General features: G+C 40.4%; 1 protein-coding gene and 1 pseudogene across 1 annotated transcript; both read left to right on the forward strand.

Annotated features, from left to right (window-relative positions):
* Positions 1–2,037: 2,037 nt before the first annotated feature.
* LOC120009171 (formin-like protein 11) lies at positions 2,038–5,289 on the forward strand. Its single transcript, XM_038859643.1, has 4 exons — positions 2,038–3,753; positions 3,835–4,025; positions 4,108–4,343; positions 4,436–5,289. Exons 1-4 carry the CDS (start codon positions 2,243–2,245, stop codon positions 5,150–5,152), a joined length of 2,655 nt encoding a protein of 884 aa, XP_038715571.1. The 5' UTR covers positions 2,038–2,242; the 3' UTR covers positions 5,153–5,289.
* Positions 5,290–6,335: 1,046 nt separating this feature from the next.
* On the forward strand, positions 6,336–13,992 carry LOC120008604 (annotated as a pseudogene).
* The last annotated feature ends 371 nt before the right edge of the window (positions 13,993–14,363 follow it).

Here is a 14,363-nt window from a genome sequence, read left to right on the forward strand (position 1 = left end):
GACCATCTTGCGAAAGTGGCATAGGGTGGTTATCAAAGTTATTTACTGTAGTTATAAACCATAATCTTAGTGGACTAGGCTCTTTAGAACTGGGCATATTTTCAGCCCAGTCCAAGTTACAGGCCGAAAATTACCGATCTCAACGTTTCCAAGCTTGTCCGGGTCCAGTTCTTCAATGATTAAGGCTGCATACTCTGCCTTCCCTTTGTTTAATCTTTGACAGTTTATTAGCAGAAGCACCCAAGGCAATAATCTACGCAATATCAAGTAAACAAAGCTCATAAACCATAAAGATTAAAGAACATATATCAATTAGAGTCAATGCGACCATCGGGAAGAAATATAAAACTGTATTGGGCCTTTTGAAATATAGGTTTATCAAAGTCAGCTTTCGGGTTATTGGTCCGGGTTGGATCGGAATCAATAGAAATGTTTCGGTCCTATCCGATAAGCTCTCCGTCGGTCTGGGTCATAGATCAGACCGGTTTGGAAGCCCGGTGTACACCCTAGTTTATGGCACATGGAGTAATCTTGAGGTGAGCCTGATAGTAAGAGTAGTTTAAGGCTTGAAGTTTAGGCTGGCTGGCCCAAATTGAGCTTTTTTAATTTTTACGTCAGGAGCTAGAGTGTCTGGTTTTAGCCCAGCCCAACTTACAGGCCCAAATTGAGCTTTCTAAATGGATAAATTTTAGTCACACCCCTAAATTTACTAAAAACACTCCAATTTTAGTTGATCACCCCTTAAGATCAATTGACATGGTGTATTTAGTAAACTTAGGGGTGTGACTAAAGTTTACCTTCTAAATGCATTTACATCTGTTTGTTTTTTTTCCCTTCAGGTGGATGGAACAAAGCATGTTTGTTTGATACCCATATAAGAGCAAAAACCATAAAATATATATATATATATATATATATATATATATAAAAGAGCAAAAGAGTAATAATTAAAAATTTCATAATTGGCTATGGGTCTAGAAAAAAATGTCACATGGGATTGTGTTCTGATAGCAAGTGGCCACCTACATCTCTTGTTTGGTATCCCAGAAAATTATTCCCTAGAAAATCAACCCACTCTAATGAAGGAAAGTGAAAATGTTTTATCTTCTTCAACAGCACAAGTAGTGAATCAAGGTTTAAGATTAACATGGCAGCTTGTTGGAAATCTAAGCCCAAACATAAGGATATTGTTCTTCATGAATCATTATCATTGATTCTTAGGCTCAAAGACGTATTATTGTGTAAGAGGTGCAAGACCTTTACTTATACATCACTTGTTGAATTATGTCAATCCGACCGAGGTAAGATATTACTTTTTGTTAATGATTTTTTTTGGTCTCCCACTTTCTAGTTGACTTGAACCCTCTCTTTATTATGGTTAGGTAAGAGACAAGAAAGAAACTATTTCCCTAAATAGGTCTGGAAAATCAACTACAACTCTACCAACAATGGATTCTATATATATTGTGAACATGAAAGCAACACCAACCAAAATTGTAATGACACCCACTAAATTGTGAAAGAGACTAATAGATAATGTTTGATTAGCCCTCCAATATGGTTCAAAACATTATAAGAGAAGATCATGAATTCATTCACATGAGAAAGTGATGGACCATGTAGTTCCTGTTGTGTCCTACCTTAACAAGAAAATGAGGGTTGGAGAAGACTTGGACAAAAACCCTCTTGATAGGTAGGCAAAGTCCAACCAAAATGTGGACCTACCAAGACCCTTTTCACAAATGTTTGAATTTAGTGACTAAAAAGGTTTAGATCATGACCCAGATTTCAGATTCAAAGATCTTGAACTCTAAAGTTAGCAGTAAAGCAAAGAATACCCAGAAAGGAAGAACAAAATCAGCTTAAGCAGAAACTATTCAAACTTGGAAAGTAATTAAGCATAGGATCTAGTTTGCATTTTTAGGACAATCAAGTTAAGACAGACAAAGAGATTTATGTACATTGTCTGTGTTTTGCAGGTGAATTAATGGAGGTGAGAGAAGATAGAAGAGTAGATGAAAATGGAGAAGTAAAGAAGGCTAGTACAACTACAACTGCCAGGTTCAGGGGTTCCTTGGAGTAGCATTAAAGACAATGCAGCAGATTTCATCTTCTTCACTACTACACTACCCATAAAAAGATAAATATCATGTAAAATCCCAAAAAAGGGAAACTTTGGTGTTTTTTTTATGATGATGATTTGACGATCATTATTATTTCTGGGTGTGGAGAGGAAAAAAAAATGGGTTGTGTGTATCAGATTCTCCACATGATTTCCATCATCACATTCTTCTTCATTCTCATATCATTGAAAAGTACCCACATTTTGATTGCTGAGGCTTCACTTGATGCATCGGAGTACTTGAAGCTTCAGAGACTACAAGAGTACTATTTCATGGAGGAGGAGAAAAGTGAGAATGAAAACCAGATTGTGAGAGTTTCAGGAGATGATGAGAGTGAAGAAGATGAAGTTTTCTTATTGAAGAAGTTCAGAGCTCTATTGGGTATGAGGAGGTTCAAGAGAGGAAGAGGATCTTCTAGTGGTTCTGAGTACTTGTCACCATCACCATCTCCATCACCCACCATTGAAGCTGAGGCTCCTGCTCCTGCTCCTGCTCCATTTCTGCACAAACATGTGCATTCTCATCATCCATTCCACAAATTGAATCCAATTCCAAAAACCCACAAGATTGAGGAACAGAATAGTGAGAAGGGTGGATTGAAAAAGGTCTTAATTGCAGTTCTTGTGTCTGCAGGAGCTGCCTTTGTAGTGTTTAGTGTTGGGTTCTTCTGGGTTTTTGGCAAATTCAGGAAACAAAAGAAATCTGCAACAACAATGGCTAACCACATGAATAAAGGAAGAAAAAAGGGTAAATCCAAGATTGTGAGTTCCCAAAATTCAGCAAACAAGGTGAGCTCAAATCCTGTAATTGATGATCTCTTGTATCTTAACTCATTAGGTGTAGATTTAGAGCAGCAAAGTTGTTGTCTTAAAAAAATTCCTGAAACTGTGAACACAAAATTGGAGAGGAAGGAATCAGAATCAGACCAAGAATTGGTCAAATCTGCTAGTTTTTCTTCTTGTGCAAGGGAAATTATGTCTGTTAATGAGGATGATCCAGAGTCAGTTAAGTATGAATCTTCTGATGTGGGTAACTCTTCATCTGGTGATAAAATCATTCCTGTTGATTGTCATTCTTCTGATGATGAATCTTTTCATTCTTTCAATGATTCACACTCATCAAACATTAGGCTTTCAAATGCTTCTGCTGGTAGTCTCAGTGACATTTCAGAAAATTTACCCTCAAATGTGTCAAAGTTATCACCAATTCCACATAGAGAACCAGATCATAGAAAGGAAAACATGAGGATTGAAACTTCTTCTGATTGCATTAAGAATTTCACATCCTCACCATCACCACCACCTCCTCCTCCTCCTCCTCCACCGCCACCAATGCCAGCCATCAATTGCATTAAAATTACATCTCCACCGCCATTACCTCATAAATCTCCTAATGCTTTACAAGCTGCATCTAGTATTCCTCCGCCGCCATGTCCACCTCCATTTCTAAACAGAAATAGCTGTTCTACAAAAGGGCCTCCTCCTCCTCCACCATCTCAATTTCTTCCACAAACACCATTGGGGAAAGATGGAGCTCCATTACCCAAATTGAAGCCACTCCATTGGGATAAAGTTAGAGCAGCACCGGATGGGTCTATGGTGTGGGACAAGCTAAGATCAAGCTCATTTGAGTAAGTTTTTTACATTCATAATCAAGACCCGCTTCCGTCTTCTCTGGTTTGAATCAATGGATTTATGAAATTGTATTACAGGTTGGATGAAGAAATGATAGAATCGCTATTCGGATACAACATACAGAGTTCATCGAAGAACGATGAAGGGAAGAGCAAAACTCCTTCTCCAAGCAAGCATGTACTTGAACCCAAAAGATTGCAGAACATAACCATACTCTCAAAAGCACTGAATGTGACTGCTGAACAAGCATGTGAAGCACTCTTAACAGGTATATTTATCAACTGTCACAGTTTAGGGATAATTTGAAAGACGAATAGACCTAACTTTACTCACATTGGTGAAAAAAGCAGGTGATGGTCTTAGTTTACAGCAATTAGAGGCACTTGTGAAGATGGTGCCAACCAAGGAAGAAGAGGAAAAGCTATCCAGTTATAAAGGGGACACCAATGAATTGGGATTTGCAGAACAGTTTGTCAAAGCCATTCTCAACATACCATTTGCTTTTCAAAGAGCAGTCGCCATGCTTTATCGAGAAACTTTTGAAGACGAAGTCATTCATCTCAGAAACTCTTTTTCAATGCTAGAGGTAATCTAATTAACCATAAAAATAACATCCTGGTTTCAATGAATTTCAGTGACTCAAACTACTAATCTCTCTTGGTTTCAACTGTCTAATAGGAGGCTTGTAAGGAACTAAGATCAAGCCGGCTCTTCTTAAAGCTACTTGAAGCAGTTCTCAAAACGGGTAATCGAATGAATGTTGGAACAATCAGAGGAGGAGCCAGAGCATTCAAGCTGGACGCGCTCCTTAAACTTGCCGATGTAAAAGGAACTGATGGAAGAACCAACTTACTACACTTTGTTGTTCAAGAAATGATAAGGTCAGAAGGAATGAGAGTATCAGACAGCATTATGGGAAAGATTAATCAGAGAAACAAGAACCAAACTGTCGAAGAGAAGGAGGAAGATTACAGAAGAATGGGACTAGACCTTGTTTCTGGATTAAGCACTGAACTGTACAATGTGAAAAAGACAGCAACAATTGATTTGGATGTTCTTGCAAATTCTGTCTCAAATTTATCAGAAGGAATGTCCAAATTGCGACATCTAGTGGACAGTGACCTGAAAATAGGGGATTTTGTCAAGTCGATGAAGAAGTTCATGAATCATGGAGACATGAAGTTGAAGGAATTGAAGGAAGATGAAGATAGAATCTTGTTACTTGTGAGAGAGATTACTGAGTACTTCCATGGAAATGTGAGCAAAGATGAAGCAAACCCTCTTAGGATATTTGTGATTGTGAGAGACTTTCTGGGTATGTTAGATCATGTGTGTAAAGAGCTCAGAAGCTCGAAAATGGCAACTAGTCCAAACCCTCTTGCTCCATTTAGATAGAGTTTGAATGTTCTTGTGTGGTTTTCAGAAAGTAACTCTGTTTTTTTCTCTCTTCAAATTTTTATGTAGAGTTTTAGCATATGCTTGGACTGCTTTGGGCAGAGTTTTTTTTTTTATTTCTCTAATCTACTTGAGGTAATTTCACCAAAACCTTTATGGCAGTTCAATGTTGTGAATCAGTGATATACAAGTAGTTGTTTTATGGGGGAATCTGTCTAAGATCAAACTGTATGGATTTGGAAAGTTCAAAGTTTGATTCCCATTTAGAGTAATATTCCGTGGCCACACGTTGAACTTTGGACCACATTACTTGTAAACTTATATGTGTGCGAGCTTGATGACTCGAGTTTAGATCCATATTGAATGCCTAAAAGATATAGGAGTTAAAAAAAAAAAGTATTAGCATATATGACATTGAATTAGTGAGATACACTACTACAAAAGGTATTCATAATGGTACCAACTGGGGATAGGTTAATTGGTATTGACTTCGGCCAAATCCCTAGACACATGGTAGCAACATGTTGTTTCTAGAGACGAAGGTATCGAGTTCGAACCCAAGTGATGTATATCTCTGTTGGTATCTCACACTGGGCATAGGCTTAGGACTTAAGCTTATATTATCGTGGTGCGAACTGAACAAATGTGATCTAGGTTTAAATATTGTCTGAGAGTGATCATCTGAATTTTGGTCAAGGCCTTCCCGATAAAAAATAAAAATTCACAATGGTCGTCGAACCCATGAAGATGGGCCAGGCCTAACATGAATGGCCCAATAAATCCAAAATATGATATCCCACTACTTTTGTCTTAGCATCCTAATTAAACTCCAAATCCTAAAAACTTCTTATTAAACTGCCACAACAAAACACCGCAGACGCCATGTCTTCTCTCTTCTTTCGGAATCAAGAACGTCCGGGAGAGAAACGAACTACTTTAACCGCCTAAAACGCTTACGTGTTCAACAACTATTCGCTCTTGTATGTGTAAGGAAAAAGGCGCACAACAATTAGGGCGCGAAAATGATAATGTGGCATATTATAATAGGCCAGATTACTCTACACCTGACCCCCCAAACCCATATACATAAACCCATCTCTCTCGTTCTCCTGTACCATTCAAAACAGGGGAAAGAAAAACAGAGACTTTGCAGAGAAAAATAGTGAAGAAAATATCAGAAGCAATGAAGATGAAGAACAAGGCCATTGTGTTTCTGTGTCTCTTTGTTGCTGGTGAGTTAAAACTTTTATGCAGTTTTTCTTCATGGGTTTGTTTCTGTGGTTTTTCTGATATTTTATTGGTTGGATTTTTATGTTTTTCTTATGATGACCTAAAACTTGTCAGCTTGACAGATTGTAAGCTAAACCTTATTTGCTTCAGTAAATTTTAATGGGTATAATGATATGCCTTGTACTGATTGAATTTTCTTTTGAAATTATTTTGTGTAGAGTTTTTGTTAGGAGTAGCAGTAGCTGCTGATGAGTCTCCAAAATTAGGGACAGTCATTGGTATTGATCTTGGAACAACCTACTCTTGTGTGGGTGTATACAAGAATGGTCAGGTAGATATTATAGTGAACGATCAAGGGAACAGAATCACCCCTTCTTGGGTTGCATTCATGGACGAGGAGCGTTTGATTGGAGAGGCCGCAAAGAATCAAGCGGCCTTCAATCCTGATCGTACCATCTTCGATGTTAAGCGGCTTATTGGGAGAAAGTAAGCAATGTTTTAATTGATTATGGTTTTCCCAGGCTCGCGCTTTGAAGGGTGAATTGAACTGGGTTTGGTTTTGTTAATAGGTTTGATGATCCAGAGGTTCAAAAAGATATCAAATACTTGCCATATAAAGTGGTGAACAAGGGTGGTGATAAGGAAACACAACTTGTATTGAACCAGCAGACTCAACACAAGGAATACCAGCAAAGGGAAACCCTAAGCAACAAACACAAGGTCTTGATTTTTGATAGATACCCAACAAAATAAGAGAGGGGTTCATATAACCCTTACAGACAGATCCTAATCGGACCATAAAACCAAACAAGCCCAAATAAACACAGGCCAAGCCCACACACTAAACAGGCCTAGATGAACTTCCTAACATTCCCCTTCCTTAGAAGAACAATCTTGTCCCCAAGATTGTGTATGAGGAAACTTTTCCAGCATTAGCGAAGCTTCTTCCCAGGAGGCCTCATCAACTGTCAACCCCACCCATTGCACCAACACCTGCCGTTTATCTCTACCCCTTCGTTTGACCCACCTCTGGTCTAGAAAACAAAGAGGCTCCAGTTGAATTTCTCCTTCATCATCGAACTTCGGAAGTTCCTTCATTCGAACTACCTTCTGACCAACAACCTTTTTAAGACAGGAAACATGGAACACAGGATGTACTCGAGCTCCTTCGGGTAACTTGAGTTGGTAGGCCACACTACCAATCCGTTTAATGACTTCATATGGACCATAATACTTGGGTGCCAACTTGTTATTACCGCGTCGCTGAACAGTGTTTTGTCTATAGGGTTGTAACTTCAAAAATACCCAATCTCCCACTTCAAAGCTCCTCTCCGTGCGGTGAGCATCGATGACCTGCTTCATTCGATTTTGTGCTTCCACCAAGTTTGGCTTCAGTTGTCTCAACAACTGGTCTCTATGTATCAATTCTCCCGCTACCGCTTCAACACTTGCAGTTCCATACTCGTAAGCTAATAACGCGGGAGGTTTTCTGCCATAAGTAGCCTCATACGGAGTCATCTTGATGCCCAAATGATAGGATGTGTTGAACCAATACTCCGCCCAAGCCAACCAACGCGTCCACTTCTTAGGAAATTGCCCAGAAGAACATCTAAGATAAGTTTCCAAACAACGATTGACCACCTCGGTCTGGCCATCGGTTTGAGGATGATATGCCGAAGATAATTTCAAGTGAGTACCCTGCAATTTAAACAACTCAGACCAGAATTTACTCACAAAGACCTTATCTCGATCACTAACAACCGACGTTGGTATTCCATGCAATTTAATAACATGTTCAGTGAACACTTGTGCTACGGAAACCGCGGTAAAAGGATGCCGCAATGGAGCAAAATGGGCCCCTTTTGAGAGTCTATCCACCACCACCATGATGACCGTGTGTCCCTGTGAGTTCGGCAAAGCTTCGACAAAGTCCATGGTTAATTCTGACAGGCATTGACAAGGGCTGCAGTAATCCAGGAGACCTTATGGTCTCATACTTTTGTCTCTGACAAATGTCGCATTCAGCAATGTACTGTTTAACAAAAGCCCTCATCCCTGGCCAATAAAAAGTACGAAGAACCCGCTGAATGGTCTTTTTGTAATCCTCATGCCCCGCCACGGGACTAACATGCAATTCATATAATAATTTCTGTCGCCAAGGAGAAGTGGGACTAATCACCATTCTCCCCCTGTACCTCAAGCACCCCCCTTCCACAGAATAATTCTTTTCGAGGAATGAAGACTTGGATAACTTACCCTTCATCTCTTGCACCCACGGGTCTTCTGCCAAATCCTTCTTTAACTCATCAGACCAAGTCAGTTCAACTCGAGACAAGGCACACAAGCTTCCCTCCATCTCTTCCCGACGAGACAGTGCATCCGCCACAATGTTCTCCACTCCGCTGCGATACACAATCTCAAAGTCATACCCGAGTAATTTGGTAATCCATTTCTGTTGTAGTGGCGTGTGAGCCCGGGACCCCAAAAGGTGTTTAATGCTCTCATGGTCCGTCTTGATGATAAATTTATGCCCAATCATATAGGGCCGCCACTTGTTGACTGTGAAAACCACGGCTAAAAGCTCCTTCTCATATGTGGACAAACCCAAATGTTTGGGAGCTAGATGTTTACTAGCAAATGCTATAGGTCTACCACCTTGAGTCAAGACAGCACTAATGCCCAAACCACTAGCATCTGTTTCAAGCACAAAAGATTTAGTGAAATCTGGCAATACTAAAACAGGAGTGGTACTCATTGCTTCCTTCAAAGCACTAAAAGCTTTATCTGCCTCCATATTCCATTGAAAGTTGCCCTTTTTCAACAATTCAGTCAAGGGGGCGCTAATTTTGCCATAATCTTTAATAAATTTTCGATAATATCCAGTAAGACCGAGAAAACCTCGTAAGGCTGTTAATGAAGAGGAAGGGGGCCACTTTAGCATACTCTGAATTTTCGTGGGATCTGCGGCGACTCCTTCGGCAGTGATAATATGTCCCAAATAATCTACCTGAGGTACCCCAAACTCACACTTTGATGCCTTCACAAACAACTGATGCTTCTGCAAACTAGAAAAAACCAATTCCAGGTGTTTAATATGCAGGTGCATGGTAGGGCTGTAGATCAATATATCGTCCAAGAAAACAACCACAAACTGCTGAAGAAAAGGTTGAAACACAACATTCATAAGCTTCTGAAAAGTGCCAGGGGCATTGGTTAGCCCGAAGGGCATTACCAAAAACTCAAAGTGCCCGTCATGAGTTCTAAAAGCAGTTTTAGGTATATCAGCTTCATCCACTCGGACTTGATGGTAACCCGCCCGAAGATCTAGTTTGGAGAACACTGAAGCACCCTGCAATTCGTCAAGTAATTCATCTATGACTGGAATAGGATATTTATCCTTAACAGTAATGTTGTTAAGTGCTCGATAATCAAAACACAATCGCCAAGTACCATCTTTTTTTCGCACTAAAAGGGCTGGGGACGAAAACGGACTGCTCGAAACTCGAATAGTACCCGCTCTCAACATATCTGTAACCAATCGTTCGATCTCCGCCTTCTGAAAGTGAGCATACCTATAAGGTCGAACATTGATTGGGGAGCTGCCTGGTAACGTGGGAATCCTGTGATTCTGATCCCGTATTGGCGGCAATTCCGTCGGTTCGGCAAAAATGCTGTCAAAACGTTGTATAAGAGTAGCAACATCAGCCTCCAACTTCCGTGGCTCAACCCTGACCTCCACCTTACTTCCTGTAGCTACTTCAGTATAAACCGAGTTCACTACTACTCCGAGAGGTTCTGAAATTTTTAACAATTTCTCCATGCGTTGAGCCTCTATAACCTGAATTGGTGAGGAATTAATGCCCACTATGGTCTCTTCACTGCCATTCTGCATAAACTTCATTTGTAATTGATCAAAGTCCCACAACCCTTTACCCAGTGTCTTCAGCCATGCCATACCCAAAATCGCATCACATCCACCTAACTTAAGCACAAAAAATTCGGCCTCCCCGTAGTATTGTTGGATTTTCAGTGGCACCGAAGGGCAAAAACCCAGACTTCGCATACTCCCACTGTTGCCAATTTTTACCTCCATATCCGAACCATGCTCCACCTTACAGCCACACCTTGTCACCCAACGAGGATGTAAAAAATTATGCGTGCTTCCGGAATCGATCAGAGCAGTACAGGGTTGATTTTTTATATACACTGTTACTCTCATTGTCTGCGGGGTAGTAGAGCCTCCCAAAGCCGCAAGAGAAATCTGAAGTGCCTCTGGAAACTTTATGTCAGTAAAAGCATTAGAAAGTTGAGGCATATCTCCCAACGTTTCTATTGCAGTTAACTCTGTCTCATGCTCACACTCCTCCACCAAAAACAGAGTTTTATGCTTACATTTATGCCCAGCTACCCACTTCTCATCGCAATTGTAACAAAGTTGTTTCTTCTTCCTTTCCTCCATCTCCGTAGGAGATAACCGTTTAATGGGAGGTAACACTGTAGACTGTTTTCCCTCATGAGCCTTGACATTCAGATTATTTGTGTTCTTTGGCCACACGGTTTTCACCCGTTTAGAATTCAACTTATCTTCCATCAACCGAGCCAACCCCATAGCCGAAATTAAAGTGGAAGGTCTCAACACCTTAACCTCCATTCGGATCTCGTCAATCAACCCACCAACAAAGCAACTGATTAAGAATGCTTCCGGTAACCCATCCACCATGTTCGCGTATTTTTCAAACTCCTTCTGATATTCCTTCACTGAACCTGCTTGACGCCACTTTGCTAATATCTCCGCATAATCCTCAAACTGGCTGGGTCCAAATCTCGTTGAAATTGCTTGCGTAAACTGCTTCCACCCATCCCACGCCACTGTTTTGCTCATCCATTTATACCACCGTAATGCCTCTCCCCTAAGGTAAAAAGACGAAAAACGTACCTGGAGATCTGGAGGAGTTTGATTAAATTCAAAAAATTGTTCAGCACAGTAAACCCAATCTGAAGGATCTCCCGAATCAAACTTTGGAAAATCCATTCGTTTGGAAGAATACCCATCTCCGGCCGCAAATTCACCTTTTCTGACGAACTTTTGGAAGCTCGGTCACCCAGATCCGCCGCCTTCCTCATCTCCTTTACTTCCTCTTGCTTAATTGACTGTGAACAATCAGTGAATTTCTCCAGTTTAACACCCAAACCCGCCACTAACTCGATTACATGTTGCATTTGTTGTTCACTTTTCTGCAGTCGTAGCTCGAACTGTTGTTCAAGTGTCTGAAAGCGTTGTTTTGTCTTCTCCTTCTCCATGTCTTCCTTCTGTTTTCGAGTTAGCACCATGCGCAGCTTAACCTGCCTCTGATACCAATTAATAAGGAAACACAACTTGTATTGAACCAGCAGACTCAACACAAGGAATACCAGCAAAGGGAAACCCTAAGCAACAAACACAAGGTCTTGATTTTTGATAGATACCCAACAAAATAAGAGAGGGGTTCATATAACCCTTACAGACAGATCCTAATCGGACCATAAAACCAAACAAGCCCAAATAAACACAGGCCAAGCCCACACACTAAACAGGCCTAGATGAACTTCCTAACAGGTGGAAAGCCTTACATACAAGTGAAGGTGAAAGGTGAGGCTAAGGTGTTTAGTCCCGAGGAGATCTGGGCAAGAAGATTAAAAATGCAGTTGTTACTGTTCCAGGTATAAATCATTCATATATGCATTGATCTCTTGTCTTCATTGGCTACAAAATGTACATTTACCGGTTGTTGGGTGTCTAATTTTGTCGCTCCCTTGCTCGTTGTGTAGCTTATTTCAACGACGCACAGAGGCAGGCGACAAAGGATGCAGGCACAATAGCTGGACTTAATGTGGCTCGGATAATCAATGAGCCCACAGCCACTGCTATTGCCTATGGACTAGACAAGAAAGGAGGGGAAACGAACATTATGGTTTATGATCTTGGTGGTGGTACATTTGATGTTAGCATCTTAACCATTGATAATGGTGTATTTGAGGTTCTTTCCACCAGTGGTGATACCCATTTGGGAGGGGAGGATTTTGACCATAGAGTGATGGATTATTTTATCAAGTTGATTAAGAAGAAACACAACAAAGACATCAGCAAAGATAAAAAGGCACTCGGGAAGCTTCGAAGGGAATGTGAGAGAGCTAAGAGAGCATTGAGTAGCCAGCACCAAGTCAGAGTAGAGATTGAGTCGCTCTTCGATGGCGTAGATTTTTCAGAGCCATTGACAAGGGCAAGATTTGAGGATCTCAACTTAGACTTGTTTAAGAAAACAATGGGACCTGTTAAGAAGGCTTTGGAGGATGCTGGTCTGAAGAAGACTGATATTCATGAGATTGTTCTAGTTGGTGGGAGTACTCGAATCCCTAAGGTGCAACAGCTTTTGAAGGATATGTTTGATGGAAAGGAGCCTAACAAGGGTGTCAACCCGGATGAGGCTGTGGCGTATGGTGCTGCAGTTCAGGGTGGAATCCTGAGCGGGGAAGGCGGAGAAGAGACTAAAGGTAAAGTTATAGCTTCAGTTCGTGTTCTTATTATCGATTTCCATAGTCCTGTGGCAGAAACTTTTATAATGCATAAATGTAAAGTGTTTACCTTTCTGTGCAGACATGCTTCTTCTTGATGTTATTCCTTTGAGTTTGGGGATTGAAACCGCGGGTGGCGTCATGACAAAAATTATTCCCAAAAACACAGTTATCCCAACAAGGAAATCCCAAATCTTCACCACTTACCAAGACCAGCAAACTACCGTGGCTATTAAGGTACAACATCTCAATATATTGATCAAAGCATTTGATCGATTGATGATATTGAAGCGTTACTTACTGACTGACTAATGCACTTGCATAAATCCAAATTATCTTTAGGTTTTTGAAGGTGAAAGAAGCTTAACCAAAGATTGTCGTGAGCTCGGGATGTTTGACCTATCCGGTATCCCTCCAGCTCCAAGGTACTTCATTGTTTACATTGTTGTCGATTTTTACAGTTCCTGATTAGTCTTCTGTTAATGAGTTACGTTTTTAAACATCTGCTGCAGGAGTGTGCCACAAATAGAGGTGACATTCAATGTCGACGCGAATGGTATTCTCCATGTGACAGCTGAGGACAAGGCAAATAAAAAATCACAGTCCCTCACCATCACCAACGATAAGGGCCGTCTCAGCCAAGATGAGATTGACGCGATGTTGATAGAGGCAGAGGAGTTTGCGGAGGAGGATAAGAAGACGAGGGAGAAGATTGATGCCAGAAACAAGCTTGAAACTTATATTTACAATATGAGAAGCACCATAGAAGACAAGGACAAGCTTGCTGATAAGATTGATTCTGATGCTAAAGAAAATATTGACAGTACATTGAAAGAAGCCCTCGAGTGGTTAGACGATAGCCAAAGCGCTGACAAGGACGACTTTGAAGAGAAGTTGAAGGAGGTGGAAGCTGTCTATAATCCTGTCATAAAACAAGTGTATGAGAAAAGTGGTGGAAGTTCAAGTAGTTATGAAGATGAAGAGCCTACTGATGAATTGTAAGGAGAGACTAGCAGTTTAGAATTCATCAATCTTTGCTTTTTAATTTTTGTTTGATTTCTTTAATTTCAAGACCATATTTCTTTGGATGTGGTGATCATATACATCAAAGAAAAGAATATTCAGCTTCATAAGTATTGACATGGTTTTGGAAGATGAGTTTTCGCCTATTTTTACACTTGTTTTTCTTTTAATCGAACACTATATAAGTTTATTCTTTGGACATTTGGCATGAACTTAACTCAGATTGTCAGAAATTTTTCACACATGATAAATTGAGCCAAAGATATTGTTTTCATTGAAAATCAAACTAGGACCTCCTCCTGAGTCTATAAAAAGGGTTTTCAATCAAATGTTCACAAATGACTTTACAGTGAAACCCAACTTTAATGATTGGGAATTGAGCTCATGGTGTTCCTTTCCTGAGTTC

Source organism: Tripterygium wilfordii, chromosome 11, assembly GCF_013401445.1.
Source record: "Tripterygium wilfordii isolate XIE 37 chromosome 11, ASM1340144v1, whole genome shotgun sequence".
NCBI classification, from domain to species: Eukaryota; Viridiplantae; Streptophyta; class Magnoliopsida; order Celastrales; family Celastraceae; genus Tripterygium; species Tripterygium wilfordii.